The 19,804-nt window shown below is 40.2% G+C and overlaps 1 protein-coding gene across 2 annotated transcripts in view; it reads left to right on the top strand.

The window, feature by feature from the left end:
* LOC108716087 (thyroid adenoma-associated protein homolog) overlaps positions 1-19,804 on the top strand; it is a 285,703-nt gene that overhangs the window by 61,524 nt on the left and 204,375 nt on the right. For both annotated transcript variants that reach the window (XM_041562504.1, XM_041562505.1), the window contains exon 22: positions 4,905-5,014. In XM_041562504.1, coding sequence (XP_041418438.1) covers positions 4,905-5,014 — 110 coding nt within the window. The remainder of the gene's footprint in view (positions 1-4,904; positions 5,015-19,804) is intronic.

A 19,804-nucleotide genomic window follows, 5' to 3' on the forward strand; every position in this document is an offset into this window, starting at 1 on the left:
TAAACTGAACAAGGCTGCTGAAGAATGTATTAATTTGTCATTGCCCTGAGTGATGTTCTTGTGAACACCCTCTTGAAGAACCTCTTAGTGATAGATATACTTCACCTCAGACATCCAGCTGGTATAGAGTGTTTCGACATATTGGTTACCTAATAATATAAAGAAACTAGTGGTTAAGCATAAATCGTCATGTGGAGCCATGATAGAGACTTGTCTGATGGACAGACACCAGACCTTCCAAACCACAAAGTGACTGATGAACCATTGGCTTTCCATGAACCTTATATTAGAAACATGTTTTGCATAAATGTAACCAGTCAAGTGCCGGCTGCCTTGTTGACTCCCTGTACCTGCATCTTTTTGAGTAAACCAACAGACCCCACACTCTGCTGTAGTTACAGTGATGTGTAGTAAAAAATAATAATTTACTTTTTAACCTAACTGGCCCTCAGGCTGTGCTTCCTGACAGGGCCACCATATAGATGGTGCTCCATACTACTAAGTTAGCAGGGCTGTCCCTCAGGTGGCCCCACTTATCTGGGGCACCTGAGATGTGGGTCCTGTCAACAAGTAAAATGGTGCTCCAGTGGGAAAAAAAGTGCCCCATGCAGGACATTCCCCTGATCTGCCGTAGACACATCCCAATTATGCCAAAACATGACCAACAATCCACCCAAACTCCTCCCACTCCTGCACAAGTTCTGCCCCTTTTACATATGAGCCCATCCATCTATGCCACAAGGTCCCTGGCTGCAGTACTCCCTGCACCCTCCTGTTGTCATCCCTGCCTCCCATCTCAGTCTTCCCCAAGTAGACTGTACAGGATTGTGGTGAAAAGGCTGCTGGGCTGTGGATATCAAGCCTCCAAAAACACTTTCATTTTGTGCTTGTCTGTTTTGCTCTATGTTTGTCTTACAAAAGCAGAATATAAGGGTCACAAAGAAGTCCATATGGAGTTGATTTTACACATTTAGGTAGTGGCTCCTCTGCTGAGGGGATATTCTGCATGGCAGCTAGAAAATATGGTCTAGGGACGGGGTGATCAGTTTTGCTGCAATATTTGGAACATACAGAATTCTAAAATTAAATCCCAATTATGCATATTTTGCTGCAGGATTGAAAGTGTAGCAGAATGAAAGATATCCACAAGCCAGTGTAAACGAATGAGTGAAGTAGGGATGTGCAAGTTGACCCGAAACCCGTGGTGACTCGTGGGTTGATCACCAGTTGGGCAGGTTAGGGTTGAAATTTGGCCTACCGTTGCATGTTTGGGTTGAAATGTGGCCAACTGTTGCACGTCAAGTTGGTCCTCTACTGCTCTTGAAGAATCCCCGTCTTGTAACCAGACGCGCTCACAGAAGTAGCTTACAGAGTGAGAAAATTTGAGTACGGGCATGTGTGAGTCCTACAACATCAACATTTTGTGGGTTAGGGTGAGGTGCAGGTTAGGGTCAGGTTTGTGTTGACCCACACTTCACTAGAGTGAAGACTAGTGCTTAAAGGGCCTCTTAGTGCTTACGTTTCTTAAAGTTTTATGCCACATTTCCTTATGGCTAGAGATAGGCAAGTGAAAACCAGAGACCTTTGCCTGGAGGTGCTACATCAGAATGGAGGGAGGCATAAAAAAGGCAACTTGTTAAAAAAACAGAAGAAAACAGGACCATTGTCTTAAAATGTTGCTGTGAATGTCTCCTTTAAGTGCCTTAGGGTGGTGGCAGACTGGAAATTAGTCACCCAGCAACAAATCTTCTCTACTTCGGCCGTCTAATCTTCCCGAAATGCCTTCCCGTCGGCAAGAATACGAATTGCCCGTGGGATGGCATAAGAAACTCTAAGGATTTCTGAATTCGCCCAAAGTTTTCTCGTGAGAAAATGTTTGCATTTCATACCCCTAAATCCTTTTGTGATTATTGGGTGGATTATTGGGCAATTGGTGAAACGGCACATTAGACAACAGGAGACTCTACTTTGACTGGAAGGAAGAAGCCAACCACATCTTCCAGGGAATACATGTCCAGGATACAGGTTTGCGGCCTGTTTATCTAGAATGCTCGGGACCTGGGGTTTTTCTGGATAAAGGATAAATAAACCCAATGGGCTGGTTTTGTTTCCAATAAGGATTAATTACCGTATATACTCGAGTATAAGCCGTCCCGAGTATAAGCCGAGGTACCTAATTTTACCTGCAAAAACTGGGAAAGCTTATTGACTCGAGTATAAGCCGAGGGTGAGAAATGCAGCCGCTTCTGGTAAGTTTCAATCAAAAAATTGAGGGTTTCTGCTCCCATTGGAGGTGCCGGCGACCATTCTTGGACGCCGGCGACTATTCTTAGGCGCCGGCGACCGTTTTTGCGCTTGACCCGAGTATAAGCTGAGGTAGCGTTTTTCAGCATATTTTGGTGGCTGAAAAACTCGGCTTATACTCGAGTATATACGGTATATCTTAGTTGGGATCCAGTACAAGCTACTGTTTTATTATTACACAGAAAAAGGAAATACATTTTAAACATGGAGTCTACGGGAGACGGCCTTTCCGTAATTTGGAGCTTTCTGGATAATGTGTTGCAGTGTAACTGATCCCATACCAGTACAAGAAACATTTTAATTTAGATTTTTTTTTCCCAAACACAAATCACATTTTTCTTAGAATTTTTCTTGTTTAACTTTACATTGGACATTCTTGTTCATGCCCTTTTTTATTTTAAGTTTAATAAAATAAAACTGCAGTTTACAATAAACTGTTCAGAAATGCAATTAACTTTGTGTTTGGCAGTGCACATGGAAAACTTTTGCACACAGATAGTTAAGGTATGCGTCTAGGGACCTGTATATAGCACATGAAATATGAATTGGTTATGTATTATGTAATAAAGGGTGCAGTGTATTGAAAGCAAGTTAATAATTTGCACCTGTGCGTTTTCCTCTCTTCGGGCCGGGGTCGGAAACAAAGTTAACTTTGTACAAAGCAATCGACCAACTGGAACGGCGCTCTAAATCCCCAGCAACATTATCCACACAAAGAAGGAGCCGCTCCTTTAGCTGTTTTTTCAAGCTTCAGAAATGCAAATATTTGTACAGAAAGAAGCAGTAATGTTACTTAATGCTCACATAAACATCACATAAAAAGGACTGACTTTCTGCAGGCAATTTGGTTCAAAATCGTAAAGGGAAAAAAAGCATTTGGGCTTAAAACGTTTCTTATATGCTCCTTTAGTGTTTGCAATGGAAAGATGTTTATTGCAAAAAAAAAAAAGAAGAGAACTTGGGATGAAATAAAGGAATTTTCCCTGGAGGCAGAGGGTGATTGTGATTATTGATGATAGTATGAAGTAATGCTTTTACTACAGGAAAATATTTATGTAAATATTGAAGCTTAAATATTTGTCTTTTTGAAAATGAGATGGTTTTAGCATCTAGAAAAAAAAATGTTGTTAATGTTGCAACGAATGAATATCAAATCAACTGACATGAAAACTAAAGCTTGGAGTACATGGACCAATAAAACCGCCAACTCTTCCCCTCCAGACCAAATTGACGGTTAATCTGAAAATTCTAATGGGTGAAGGGGCACCACAGTGTGTATTCGGTCCTCAACCAATGGGTCTCTGTAGGCCTGGAGCATGATCTTAAAATTGGCCCCGTTGACCAAATGAACTGGTGGCCGGTGTATGGCCAGCTTTAGGTTGGGTAGAAGGGCTGGAACTAGTGGGAGACAGACAAGGCATGTGATTTGGGTGGAGTTGGTGAAGGCACAATTGAAGAGGAAATGACTGAGTCTACAGGACAAGGGGAGAATCATCCATCGCAGGCCGTAAGGACCAAATAGGGTGGGGGTTGTGGCAGATATTGCCTTGGGGGGAGCAATGGGGCCACAGGTAGGACAGCAAGCTAATACTACTTAGCCCAGCTCTGGTAGGTATACATGAACAGTGTGGATAGTAGGTGGCTTCTTGGGCATTAACTCCAACCCCAACCTTGGAGAAGTTCAGGAAGCTTGCAGTGGTGGAGAGTGCAGTGCAAAAAACGTTTCCTAGGGATCGGTAAGACCTGTTTACTGAAAGTGCTGTTGGAAACATGGAATAGCCATGAAAAGCATTTCAAGATAGGAGGCCCTCTCATCATTTATATGCAAAGCAGAAGGAATCGTGGAAAGGAAACCCAGTTTCACTTATAAACTATTCCTAGACTACCCTATGGGCTAAAGCTATTATTTGAAGCACAGCCAGGGTCATTGTTTACTCACTGGCTTTTAGGAGCAAGACCCTTCAGCACCCAACTTCAGGCCAACGTGTTTATCTTAAGGAGATCAAACACTTTTGATTTTCATAGAAAACCATATAAGCTTGTGCTCACTGACATGGTTTTAGAAGTGCAGCCTGTTTCCAAAAAAAAAAAAAGTAGACCTTTAGTCACTTTCCGGGGGTACAGATGTTGCACATTTATATTATCTGCCCATAATGTGCAGGCTTGTTTTATTTGTTTCCCTTAGATTTGTTCTAGTCTATGAGTCTATAGTCTATAACATGCCAGTTTATGGGTAAATCAGTGGTACACTGGTGCTGCCTCACAGTACTGGGTCTCTAGGTTTGATTCCAACCAGGGTGCTCTCTGCAAAAAGTTTGTATGTTCTCCCTGTGGTTATTCTAGTATTTTGGTTTCCTCCCATACTTCAGGAACAGGAAGGTTAATTGACTATGATGTGGTTTTTTTTGTAGATTTCTCTAAAACGAATGTACAAATTAATTGTCAAGTGAAATTCCAGGTAGGCTGTAACCCAAGCTGATAACTAACAACAGCAGGGGTTTCATGGGAATACAGATCAGGATGCATTATTGGCCGTTAAGTTATAATAATGGCACTTTTTTCTACAGCAGTAATTGATTTGCCTTTTCTTTGAATTTCAGGTTAAAGAGATGGGAGAATATTTTAAGCATCACCTTTTGCAGTCCAGACACCGAGGGGCTTTTGAACTGGCTTATGTTGGTTTTGCCAAGCTTACAGAAATGCTGATTGGGTGAGACTCCTCTTTTATTTCCTAATCACTGGCTTATTTAGGGGATTTTTTCTCTTGGGAGGCATTAGTGATTCAGTTACCCCCTAAAGCAATGTTTTATCCATGAATTAGCATTCTTTATTAAAATGGAAAAACCAATGTTCCCTCTGAACAAACTTGCATGCTTGCGTGCTTCTGTTAGTATGTGTTTTGTCTGTTACAGGGGTAGGTGAAATTTCACACTGGCCCCCTTCTATTAAGTTTTGGCTGCCACAGGTCTTTTTTTTTCCTTATTTTCTTTTAAATATAATGCAATTTTAATTAAAACATCTAATTGTAGAAATTGGGGGGGGGGCGTTGGACTGTTTCACTTTTGCAATTAGAAAACCATCATTTTTAATTTTAAACAGTTTTATTCCAACTATGTACCTCAATCTTTGTTAAAAAAATAAATAAATAGGGTTTTAAGAACATTCAAGCCTTAAAGTCATCCTAAACCGTACAAAACCAGAAGAACTGATGCTATAGGGGTTGAGTTGAGAAACATACTATTTAAACCAATAGCTTTATATATTTTATTTGTTAGGTAGGCATCCAACCATATCTGCTAGAATGACACATTCAGGGAATCCAAGTTGCCTGTTTCTTGTCTTGAGGTAAAAGGAACTTCCCATGTGGCCTCAAGTAGTGAATTTCAATTGGATTGTCCAACATACCAACCCTGTAAGATGGCACCCAGCGCCAATGATAACTGGGCATGCTGCCAATGATGAATTAAAAATGAGTCCACCTAGGCAAAAACTCTTGGAGAAAATACTTCCCAAGATGATGTCAATTGCTACAGTATTTCCCTTCAGTGGATGGAGTTAACATGGAGGATGGGAGAAATCTGTGGTTGGACAAGATGGTCTTCCTCAATGGCAGATGCAGAAACATCTTCTGGACCCACTGTGGTTTATATAATATTGCTAAATCACAAGAACCCCTTTATAATTGTGGACAAGTATGATTAATAAACTTTGAGAGTACTGCGGTATCTATTTCAGAAAAGATGAATGATATTGGTCCAAAGTTATTTTGTTTGGAAGCTACAGCCAACAATCAGGACAAATGGCACTCTGGAGAAGGTTGAGCGAGCAGTTTCAAAAAGGTTCATTCAAAAGTAACTTATAAAACAGGACAGAGAATATGTCCACCATGTTTTAATTGAATGGGATGTGTCCCTGTTTGGCCAGCTCTCCAAAAGCAGACTTTTTGAACTTCGGGATAGAGACACCGCGTTCATGGAAGAAAGTAGAAAACTGGGCAGTTTATCTAATGGGCATTACTGGTTTTCCCTTTGCCTTGGCTTCTTCCACAGAAACCAGAAAGCATCAAGCTCATTTCAGAGTTCAAGGGACATTTACAGCAGATGCAAATTCCATATGGCATGCTTTTTCTCACGGAAGGGCCGGTTTTAGGAAATGGCCAAATTTGTTTCTTCCAAATCATGGTAGAGACCTCTCCTGGTAAGACAGTAGACTCTAGAGTTCTCCTAACTAAAGACAGATAAAATAACCTTGGCTTTGTATCTGTCATGTAATTGTGTCTAATGTTGAATTTACTTTGACTATTTAAACTGGTGAGGTGAAAAATTCTCAACATCAGGAGCAATTACTAGATGCAGCATGTCAATATTTAGCCATTTACAACTCCTAACACTGCCATATCTTGGAGAGCCCTAATGTTTGGTTAGGGACTATTACTCTCCAGTAAAATATCAACTGATACACAATGTCCTCTCTCTCCCCACATTGTCTCCTCTGTCAATCCTGTTTATTGGAGTAACTGACTGTACCTCCTGATTAGCAGCCATTTCACGTGCAACGTTGTAGGATATCGCATTTCTGTTACGTGAAATGTATATTTGTACAGTCAACAAAAATCAAATTGGGGAAAAAAATTCTCTCTGAGTGTTTGTCATATGGTTCCAGTTTAAATATATGTAAGGGAATCATGTACTCTGAAACGCCCCCTCATTCATCATACCTGAAATCTTCCATTCCTTTTGTAAATATGGTTGCCAATCTCATATTTCATAAGACACTCTAATATTTAGAGTGAGACACTGATCTTTTATGTCAGGACTTTCCAACTGGAGGCCCCTGGGCAAAATATGGTCCTTCTCCCACAAACTTCTTTGCAGGACATAATTGTATTCTATTCCAAGTTTCAAACGTGGTAGATATGATTATAAACTCACTGTATTTAAAAATTTAACAGCACTGCTGTAGGCCTATACCTTTTAACTAAAGGTTACTATTTTGTTGTTTGTGGCTGACCCAAGATGACCGCAATGCTACTACCAAGGGACCTAGCTCAAAGTCCTAGACCCTTCCTTCACCTCCTCCTCCTCTTTTCACAACACACTTCACTACTTTCCTTTATTCTGTAAAATAGTATAGTATCCTCCTTATAATGGCTTTATAGGGCTGCACCTTGGTAGCCGATAGCATTTATTTGTTGTCAGCAGAGCTTTTCATTTTAGTTAAGAGGCAATTTGCAACATTTTCCAGCTGTCTTAATACATGTATGCCCTAATCATTTTGGTACAGAAAGCTACAGGAAGCTCTCTTTGGAGTAAACATATGACTTTATGCCTCCCAAACTTGCTTTCAAGTCTCAAATTTAAAGATAGGCACTTTGAGGCCACTGGGAGCAACGTCAATGGTGGTGGTGATGTTGCTTACTAGACACTGGTTGGGCATCACTGATCTACTACATCTATTTGCATCCAACCACAACCAGTGCCCTGATTCCTTCACACCTGCATATGTTCCTACTTCCAGCCCTGACCACTGGTCCGTGTCATCATTAGTCACCTCTGGAAATTCTATAATACTTAACAGTCAACTGTTGTGAGGACTAGAGTATCATTATTGTGTATATATATATTTTAAAAGCATATTCAAGTGAAATGTGTGGCAGAATGCTCTTCTCGTGCTTTTCATCCTTTTGATTAATGTGCCCCATACTGTTTATTCCATGCATATAATGTTGCCTAATGAAAAACCCTCCATCCTCCTCTGACATAGAAAAAAAACAAAAAAAACGTATTCTTATGTTGAAAAAATGATAGATCTGATTACCTAGAAATGAACTCTTGCCAAATCCAGTGAACTGGAAACACAGTGGACAATTAGAACCTTACTGAGATTCAATAGGGGCTTTTCCAAGCCTGAAAACCTCAGCCGACTTTTTGAACTTTAAAAAAAAAAAAAAAAAAAAGAAAAGAAAAAATGTTAAAGAACAAATACCTGTGATCCTTTGTGGTGTTGTATACTCCCTGTTAGTTATCAACAGTGTATTGATGAACCTCTCTGCTTAGTTTGTGACATGTTTACTCAGCTGATCAATCAACATTCAATGGGGACTAGCATTTAAGAAACATAAATATAGTATTGGAGTTCCTTCTAATCTCTGGTAGCTGTCTAAAGGGCCAGCACTATGCAATGCATTGTGTTTAATAATTGTGAGAAAGTAGTTCATCTGACTTTAGTGCATGGGTCATGTTGAGTGGTGGTTCTACTAGGAATAGGATGCCAAACACAAGGGATACTGGGAGGTCTAAGGAGTTGACCATGGTCTGTGTTTGTTGCCTGAAATATTCATTGAGCCACATTAATAGTTGGAATACTTGCTTGACTTTGCACTCCAGATAGTGGGATCCTTGGTTGCTGCTCTGTAGAGGTGATTAAAAGTCCTTGTAGGCCATACGCCTTTAAAGGGGAACTACACCCACTTTTTGACATGAACTTATTGAGTTGAGCCTTTGTAGAAAAGATACATAAACACTCTCTGCTTTACTACACGGACAGTGCTACGCAATATGTTGGCGCTATATAAATACATGTTAATAATAATAATAATATCCAGTCCGTTACACTGATGTTACACTGATTTCCCAGCATCCCTTAGGTTCACATGTCATGCGACCCATCCCTCCCCTTGTTCCATTGTGAAGTGATGAATTAGGAGACTTGAAGTCCCTCTACTTTCCATAGTGAGTGATGCGCAGATTTTTCCGAAAATCAAAGGGCCTTCAACTTCCAGAATCCATCACTTCACCATGGCAAGAGGTAAGGGAGGTAAGGGAGGGTTTCATTACACCGTCAACCTAAGAAAGGTGGGGAACTGGTCCCTGTTAAAAGAGAGAGACTGTCATGGTTTCCTTTGATTCTAAAGGGAACAGGTATGTAAAAAATAAAATACATTTGTATTTATTTTGGGCAGTTCAGATGTTCATTGTTTATGCATCTTTTCAATATCAGCCCAACTCAATGAGTTTATCTTAGAAAGGGGGTATATTATCCCATTAGGTTTAATGCTCCTGCAACCCCAACCAGAGTTATGGCAGGTTATTTATTTGTTTGACCTAGTATTCCTTCGCTGGGAAAGACATGGTGATGGACTGCTAAAGCATCTTGAGATGGTTCACCGCCACCACAGGCTGCATGGGCTGAGCTGAGCCTGTTGAGCAGAAAACGCGTAGGGCATTTGGATATCCTTATATTTATTTTTTTCCAATAGAAGTTTTTCTAGAGCGCCGGGAGGCCCACACTTGTTTACATAAATATCTTCTCTTATCTCAGAGATGCACAAAATAATGCCATAACTCACCTTAATTATTTTCCCTGGTTGTCATTCAAGCCCCTCTTTCCACAGTTTTGGAATCCCTCTTTGAACCTCCTTGTGTCCATTTATTGCTCTGCTCGTTTGCAGCATCCAATCACAGTGGCTTGTGCTTTTCATGTCAGCCATCGTTGTGCATAAAGATGTTTTTGAAGAGTTATCTGTCTTCAATGCAATGGAGTGTTGAAACCAGCAGACAAGTCTGATCTTATCTTCCTCTGTAATGTATTTTGTCCTTTTTTTTTTTCTTTCCTTTAATTTAAAAAAAAAAAAAAAAATTAAACCTTTAAGATATTGTCTTTCATATATATTAGCTATGCAACCGTACTGTGTAATTACATTCCATACAGCTGTCTTGTCTCCAGGAAAGGAGTTATGTTTCTTTAATTGGCCATAATGATGAAGAGAAATAGGAGAAACTCTTAAAAAAAACTCCAGAAACCCACATTTTCAGTGTGTGTTTTGTATTTCAAACCAGCATTCTTAATCAGGAATCTCTTTAAATGTCATTTCATGGGAAAACAAATATGGGAGAAGGGTAATGTGGGCCGATAGCATGGTATGCTAGAAATTATAAGATATGTGATCTCTAATTCAATAATGTTATGTCACAACACGACCATAAGGCAAAGTAAAGGAAATAAATGGTTGGCGATACTCTAAGACTTGGAACACATTTTCTGACTTTTCCTTCCCGGCTGAATGATGGGATTTCTGAGAAATTGTTCAGGAAAATGCTTGAAGTTGCGTTTGCTGAGAATATAAGGGAGACATTATTTTAGGTTCTTTTGATTTCGGATGGATTACTCTGCAATGAATAGTCAGTTTAGACGAATCTGTGACAAGTTCTGGATTCAATATTCCCATGTCCAGTATAGAAAATCCTCACGTGTTGCCTTTTTAGGATAAGAGCGAGTATTTTCAGGCCAATTTATTGAAGTTCGCATTGTAGTGGATTTAGAGGTTTTTGAAGGCACCTCAATTTCTATAAAACCGCATGTGAACTTTATTAAAAAATCCAAACTGAAAAAGCACGAATGGGGAAAGTTGCAGAAAAGCCGCAACTGTTTTGTATTGCTGAACAAAAGCCAGCGTCAAAAATCTCCAAAAACTTCTAAAACTACGAATCAAAGAAAGTTCTTCCAGTTGTAAAAGGGACCATTGACTTCTACATGTTTTTCAACAGATACTATACTTGTATTGAATTTCTATATCACTTTTGTATGTCATGTGATCAAACCTGTGATTAAAGAAAGGAGTTTGTGCATCTGGGCAAGTCTTTCTGCGCAGCTACTCGGCAGGGTCATGTTCATTCCTCCCAACTCTGTCATTTTCTGCGGGACAGTCACGATTTCCTGGGTTTCTTACTGAAATGTCTCGACTTTCTCTTTGATCTTCTGCACTGATGTACATTATGTTTGTGCTTCTGTACCTAGTCCAAGGCAACCACAGCCCTTAAGCAGTAAAGATCTGTGTCTCCAAAGATGCCCCAGTAGCTCCCCATCTTCTTTTCTGCTGATTCACTGCACATGCTCTGTGCTGCTGTCACTTACTGAGCTTAGGGAGCCACTCACAATATACAGTACACATAGAATAGAAATGTCACAATATAAGGCTGATTAGTCATTAATACACATAATTACTACATGGCAGCACAGAAACCAGTGCAATTAGCATCAGAATTGAATAATCAGCAAACCTGTAGCATCAGTTTATATTACAGCCAGGGAAGCTCATTTTCTGCTGGATAATTAGTGATAAGCCCTAAGCTTAGCTTCTCAACAGCCAATCAGAGCCCACTGAGCATGTGAGTGTCACAGACACTTTCCAAGATGGTGACCCCCTGTGACAAGTTTGAAGTCCTGGATCATTGCTGCTATTGACAAGCTCAAACTTTAGCCTCGTGCAATAAGTTCACTATATAAAATATGCCATTTTTAGCTACATTCAATTTTAGAGTTTTGTTCTCCTTTAAAGGGCAATTTCATTTTCATTCTCAAAACTGTAATAACACATAAAACATTGCACTAAAACTCCCAGAAATGTGTTCAAACTTTAACCTGCAAAATTTTGTACAATGGGCATGGTAATTAGGGGGTATGGCCATAAAATGGGTGTGGTAAAAAAATTTGGAATGTTGGGAGGCAGTGCACAGGGGTGTACAAATTGCCCGGGCCTGAAGGGGGGGCCTGGCAGTGCTGAACTTTTGAAAGAGCTGAACCCCTTGACAGTGCCGAAGCCGTGCTGCCTCCTTCTGAAGTCCTGAATGCGGAAGAGCCGAAAAGCTGAACAGCCGAAGTCCCGAAGCTGCGAAAAGACCCGATGTCCCGAAAACAGACGAAATTGAAGTCTTGAAGCAACGAAAAAACCCAAAGTCACGAAAGAAGGCGAAGTTGAAGTCCTGAAGCCACAAGTTCAATTCTACTGAACTGTGTTTTTTAATCCCCTGGCCACCAAACTATTATTTTAATACTTTATAGGCTCCTGCCACCAATGTATTTTTAAAAATATTCTTTGGAGCCCCAATTTTTTTTTAACTTGTAAGGGGGGCCCTGGCTCCCATGTTTTTATTTCTATCTTATAGGGGGGGGCCTGGTCATCAATAGCGTTTTATAACGTGTGTGTGGGGGGGTTACCTTTTTTTAGCGCTGATGTCTGTGTGGTCTTTTAACTGTGATGTCGAGTGGGAGGGATCTGGGGAGGGTGGGATATGGGGTGGGCGGGCCCCGTGATTTCTAATGGCAGCCCTGTTGGGAGGTTTTTATGTTTGCCATAAAGCAAAGTTAGAATTTTACCAGGGACTTGAATAATTCTTACACAATTTTACACTCTTCACCCCCTCTTGACCTACAAGAATACAAGCGAAACATGGGTGGGTGGGTGAGTGAAGGGAACTGGCAAGTGGGACCCCAGAATCAAACCCAATTTCTTTTATTTGAAATCACATGCAGTAAGATGACAAGCAGCCCCTAAAGCCAAGAATCTTTTTTGCTCACTATATTCCCTAAGGAATTCCAACATTGAATATAAACCCGATATAAATTCCATTTCTTCTTTGCTAAATATTTAACTTCCATAGACAAGGGAACGTTCCTGAATGGACCTGTTATCCCTTCAATCGCAAAGAAAAGCCTTTCCTTGTCACTTGCAAATCATCTCTGTATATTTGGATAAATCTGCACTAATGCCTTTATGATATGCTTTCTGTAGAGCTGTATATATATATATATATATATATATATATATATATATATATATATATATATACATATCTATCTATGCTCTATGAGCACTCAAGAATTTTCCATGAGCTAAAGTTGGATACATGTTTAAACATGCGCGTTATACAGAGCAATAGCAAAATAGACAGAGCAGTGAAAGGCCCAGGCCAACAATTAAACAAGCCGAGGCGTCTGGCTGCTTCTGTTTATTTTCTATTAATTTGCATTGGGATTGTGGGTAAAGTACAGTGTTCTACATTGAATCACGTTTGAAAGCTTGCCTTTTTAACCCCTGACACATTTCAGTTAGCTTTTAGTATGTTATTCTAAGCAACTTTTCAATTAGTCTTCATTATTTATATTTCATTTTTTTTTTTTTTTTTTAAAGGGATACTGTTATGGGAAAACATGTTTTTTTTTCCCAAAACACATCAGTTAATAGAGCTACTCCAGCAGAATTCTGCACTAAAATCCATTTCTCAAAAGAGCAAACAGATTTTTTTATATTCCATTTTCAAATCTCACATGGGGCTAGACATATTTTCAGTTTCCCAGCTGCCCCAGTCATGTGACTTGTGCCTGCACTTTAGGATGGAACTACTTTCTGGAAGGCTGTTATTTCTCCTGCTCAATGTAACTGAACCAGACTTGGATTTTACTATTGAGTGTTGTTCTTAGATCTACCAGGCAGCTGTTATCTTGTGTTAGGGAGCTGCTATCTGGTTACCTTCCCATTGTTCTGTTGTTAGGCTGCTGGGAGGAAAGGGAGGGGAAGATATGACTCCAACTTGCAGTACAGCAGTAAAGAGTGATTGAAGTTTATCAGAGCACAAGTCACATGACTGGGGGCAGCTGGGAAACTGACAATATGTCTAGCCCCATGTCAGATTTCAGAAATGAGAAATGAATTTCAGTGCAGAATTCTGCTGGAGCAGCACTATTAACTGATGTGTTTTGAAAAAATCGTTTTCCCATGACAGTATCCCTTTAAAATATTTGCCTTCTTCTTCTGACTGTGTCCAGCTTTCAAATGGGGGTCACTGACCCCAACAAATACTCTGTAAGGCTACAAATGTATTGTTATTGCCACTTTTATTCCTCTATTCACTTTATTCCTTTCTATTCATCTTATATAGCCATCCATCCATCCTCCATCCATCTAGCTCTCTCTCTCTCTCTCTCTCTCTCTCTCTCTCTCCATCTATCGATCTATCTAGCCATCCATCCATCCTCTATCTATCTATCTCTCAAATGGGGGTCACTGACCCCAACAAATGTTCTGTAAGGCTACAAATGTATTGTTATTGCCACTTTTTATTCCTCCTCTTTCTATTCATCTTCTATAGCCATCCATCCATCCTCCATCCATCTAGCTCTCTCTCTCTCTCTCTCTCTCTCTCTCTCTCTCTCTCTCTCTCTCTCTCTCTCTCTCATCTATCGTGTATCTATCTATCTATCTATCTATATCTAGCCATCCATCCATCCTCCATCCATCTAGCTCACATTCTCTCTCTCTCTCTCTCTCTCTCTCTCTCTCTCTCTCTCTCTCTCTCTCTCTCTCTCTCTCTCTCTCGATCAATCTAGCCATCCATCATCTCTCTCTCTCTCTCTCTCTCTCTCTCTCTCTCTCTCTCTCTCTCTCTCTCTCTCTCTCTCTCTCTCTCTCTCTCTCTCTCTCATCATCCATCATCTATCTGTCTGTATGTCTGTCTATCTAGCCATCCATCCAGCTATCTAATACATGCAGTTTGTAGTATACATATATAGTTATACATTTAATATATAATTATTTGCTGTAAATTTGATGAGTAACAGGTAATTTTTTTTTTTTTTTAACTTTAAAATATTTTTTTCCTTTTAAAAATAGCAACAGTGTGGATTGTGTCCAAGATTATGGGCAAGTGTAAAATGGACTTTGTAATCCAACAATGTGGTTTGAGGTTAATCTTTTTTTTTGCTGAAAAGGGACTTTTGTATTCTGAATGAATGCCATCCGTTCTCAGCCACGAAACGTTATCTTCCTTGCTCCGCATTTTTCTCTTTCTTAATTAGCAAAGTATTCTGCTCCTGTTCTCACACATGACAATGTCCTTTGTCCGAGCTGCAGGTATCTCTGCTGTAAGAGAGCGCAGACAGTCTTATCTGACATCTCTCTCTCTCTGGGAGTGGAATGCGAGGGCTAAGGAGAAACGTCTGTCTCTTTGGTTATGCATGCTTGCAAGTTTCAAAGATAATTAAATGCACTTCAGTAATATTGCAAAAACAGTTCTTCATGGTATGTTCAAGGCACCCTTCCCCTTCACTGCAGTCATTCCAGTTTTGTCATGAAATGAAGGCCAAAGACAACTCTGGTTTAACGAGTGATCTTTGATGGGTTGTCGAGAGAAGTAGGAAAACACAAAGGAACCTGTAAGGGTTTTGATGTTCAACAAGATTGGAATGAAATAGCCTTAAGTACTGTACACACATCCAGCTGCTTCCAGTGTTATATACACATGTAAAACTGTCATAAATACACGTGTCATTTATCTAAAGGTGGCCATACAAGGCCCAAACTATCTACATCAGTGATCCACAACCAGTAGCTCGTGAGTAACATGTGGGTCACCAACCCATTGGATGTTGCTACCAGTGGATTTAAAGCAGGAGATTATTTTTGAATTCCAGGCTTGGAGGCAAGTTTTGGTTGTATAAAAACCAGATGTACTGCCAAACAGAGTCTCCTGTAGGCTGCCAGTCCACATAGGGGCTACTAAATGGCCAATCATAGCACTTATTTGGTACCCCAGGGACTTTTTGCATGTTTGTTGCTTTCCAACTTCTTTTACATTTGAATGTGTCTCACGGGATATGGTCCTGTTCCTGTTGTTTTAATTCTACACAAATAACCAGGAAACAAAGAAATGTTTCACTTCCTTATATATCAATGATCTGGCCAACATGGTGCATCGGCAGATTAAAGGAGTACTAAACCCTAAAAATTTCATATTTTATATAGTGAACTTATTGCACGAGGCTAAAGTTTCAGCTTGTCAATAGCAGCAATGATCCAGGACTTCAAACTTGTCACAGGGGGTCACCATCTTGGAAAGTGTCTGTGACACTCACATGCTCAGTGGGCTCTGATTGGCTGTTGAGAAGCTAAGCTTAGGGCTCGTCACTAATTATCCAGCAGAAAATGAGCTTCCCTGGCTGTAATATAAGCTGATGCTACAGGTTTGCTGATTATTCAATTCTGATGCTAATTGCACTGGTTTCTGTGCTGCCATGTAGTAATTATGTGTATTAATTACTAATCAGCCTTATATTGTGACATTTCTATTCTATGTGTACTGTATATTGTGAGTGGCTCCCTAAGCTCAGTAAGTGACAGCAGCACAGAGCATGTGCAGTGAATCAGCAGAAAAGAAGATGGGGAGCTACTGGGGCATCTTTGGAGACACAGATCTTTACTGCTAAGGGGCTGTGGTTGCCTTGGGCTGGTACAGAAACATCATGTACAACATTTCTACCTACTTCTTTAGTTAGGCTTTAGTTCTCATTTAAATATTAAAACCTGCTTATTTCCTTAACCAACCATTAACCATTGTACGTGGATATTGGTCAGGACTGGTGAGACACGATAGATGTGCCAGTGTTATTGGTATGTGCATGGCCAGGTTAAGGGCTGCTGTATTTACGGTATTTCTGATGCCCAGGCAACAATGTTCCTTCTAAGAGGCGTACGGTACTTGTATGAGCACACACAAACTGTGACCCCCTCAAATGTAATATGCACAGAAAGCTTTGTGAGGAGCCAACTAACCTTAAATATGAAAACATCTGTTCAATATGTGTTGTGTGTATTATACATTAATCAGAACTTGCTCAGATCAACTTAAATAACTTAAATTTCACGTTACACGATATTCTGTAAAGGTGCACAAGAGAACATTGTGAGATCTCACTCTTCCTCTAACAGCAGTATGTTTTATCTGAAGATCTTCGCTACTTCACAGTGCATCTCTATATGAGACCTTGGTTGGCAATAAACATATTACTCTGCCACCCAGAGGTCCACACTCAAGATGGCAACATACGGGCAGATTTTTTACTTCCAAACGACCGATTCCAGAACGTTCAGATAATATCGGTCGAACGCTTGTCAACGTCCCTTTTTCGGAGGGACAGTCCCTCTTTTGACAGCTCAACCCGCAGTCCCTCATTTGTACTGGAAAGTCCCTCTTTTCTCTGCACTGAACAGCCAGAAAAAGAAACAAAGTTTCTCACTTAATTGGCTTTTAGCAGAGAGCCCAGAACAGCTAACAGGTGCAAATAAGATACTTTGTAACAATTTTGTGACACAAAAACACAGTTTAGATAAGGAGAAATATTTTCGAACTTTCATAACCTGCCAAATTTTGTAAAACAAACATGGTAATTAGGGGGTGTGGCCACAGAAAGGGGTGCAGTCAAAATAATTGTTGCGCTACGTGCGGAAAAAAATTTTTTGTCCATCTTTTTATTTCCAAAATGTTGGGAGGTAAGAAGACAGACAGGTGGTGGACAACAATATCAACTGATACACAACTACACAAAGCAGTCACAGCAGTCAGACAGATGGTGGGCAATAGAAGAGGGGCTGGCACTTGTACAGCACAGACATAAAAACATTATAAACCACATAAAAATCTCTATATATGTAGATCGTTGAACATTAGTCCGTACACAAAGGAACTTTCGGCCACAAACCATCCACCGATGACTAATGTTTTACATCACTTCCTGTATACTGTGCATTCTGCTTCCGCCACAACTTTATATCGCATTGTATGTTGATGTATAATCTTTTTTGTTTCTTTCGGCAAACAATATGATTATATCTGTTCATCTAATCGTTCTCCGTGGATGGCATATGGTATGGTAAAACAATCATCAGACTGACGTTTAACGATACGATCGTTCATCGCAAAATGATAAAAGTATGCCTGTGTGTGGCCAACTTTACCCAGATTACTTTACCTCTCACCCTGCCTCAGAAACCGCTCCGATCACATGGTCTGATCATTGTCCACTTACATTATCACTAGATTTGTCCAACACGCCACCTAAAACACTCCATTGGAGAACTAATGAGACTATACATCATGCCCAAGACTCTTTCCACCAAATAGAAACCGTGATGAGAGAATACTTGACTTTCAATGACCATTCCATCCAATCTCTCAACACTCAGCACATACCATCCCCTCTGCCTTGGAAGAGAAACAAAAGGTTATCATGCAATTTGGATATAGCCTGGCCTCTTGGACATGAGCTAATTACAGACTGAAGCTGGTATTTTGCTGCAGTCTATTTAAATTTAGTTTTATTTCCCTATACCCCTTTTCTTTTTTCTTCCCCCTCCATCGAATCCCTTTGTGTGCAGTGTAACATATGTTTGATGATGCAACCAGAGGCAGACCTAAAATTGATCTGACCTATACTGATGTAAATGTTAAAGGGATACTGTCATGGAAAAACATGTTTTTTTCAAAACGCATCAGTTAATAGTACTACTCCAGCAGAATTCTGCACTGAAATCCATTTCTCAAAAGAGCAAACAGATCTTTTTTATATTCAATTTTGAAATCTGACATGGGGCTAGACATTTTGTCAATTTCCCAGCTGCCCCTGGTCATGTGACTTGTGCCTTCACTTTAGGAGAGAAATGCTTTCTGGCAGGCTGCTGTTTTTCCTTCTTAATGTAACTGAATGTGTCTCAGTGGGACCTGGATTTTACTATTGAGTGTTGTTCTTAGATCTACCAGGCGGCTGTTATCTTGTGTTAGGGAGCTGTTATCTGGTTACCTTCCCATTGTTCTTTTGTTTGGCTGCTGGGAGGGAAAAGGGAGGGGGTGATATCACTCCAACTTGCAGTACAGCAGTAAAGAGTGATTGAAGTTTATCAGAGCACAAGTCACATGACTTGGGGCAGCTGGGAAATTGACAAAATGTCTAGCCCCATGTCAGATTTCAAAATTGAATATAAAAAAATCTGTTTGCTCTTTTGAGAAATGGATTTCAGCGCAAAATTCTGCTGGAGAAGCACTATTAACTGATTCATTTTGAAAAAAATGTTTTTTCCCATGACAGTATCCCTTTAAGAAACTTGCACAAGTTGCTTCACACTGTCATCGTCTCCATCTTGTTGACTCCCGTAAGATTACCTCTACAATCTTCCTCTGTATTGCAGAAAAATAAAAAGTTACAAAAAAATAGAACTTTGTGGATCACATGGCCTACACATATTACTTAAAAAACATTGATAGTCGTTCTACCAAAGATCCATGATACTGCAGCTTTGGCTCTCGAGTCCAAGGTGTATTGAACATTCCTAACTCATAGATGAAGTTGGGAGAGCAGGTTCTAACGTACTACTGCATGTGTTGGGATCAAACTACGGTTGTGACCTTCTGAATCCAGTAGCATTTTTGTCGTGGCCAGGTTGGTCGAAATGCTCAGGAAAGATAGTCATAGCAAACCAAGGTTAGAAATGTTTTCCCTCTCATTTATTGCAAGAAAATTATGGTTTGAACGCCACTGAAAACAAAATTTAGTAGAGATGCAAGTAAATGTGCTGAAACCAGTGAAACAAAATAGGTACGGTTAAACACGAAATAGAGAAGAGACCATCTGCATGTTACGTGGCCCTTGAATCTGACCCCACTGCTGTAGCACTCTCTGTTTTGCTGTGGTTGGGAATCTGCTGTTTAGCCGAGTTCAGCCATCATGGCCGTTTACCAGCGTCGGGCAGCCTTTGCCAGTACAAACAATTGCCATCCTCTGTGACCTTTCTTTAAAACCCCCAAGCCTTATGGGGAGGGAAGCTATGGCTATTTCAGCTGGGTGGAAGCTCATAACATTTCAGCTTGTGTGCTCTGTAATTCGTGTGGGGAGG

Source organism: Xenopus laevis, chromosome 5L (genome assembly GCF_017654675.1).
Source record: "Xenopus laevis strain J_2021 chromosome 5L, Xenopus_laevis_v10.1, whole genome shotgun sequence".
NCBI lineage: Eukaryota > Metazoa > Chordata > Amphibia > Anura > Pipidae > Xenopus > Xenopus laevis.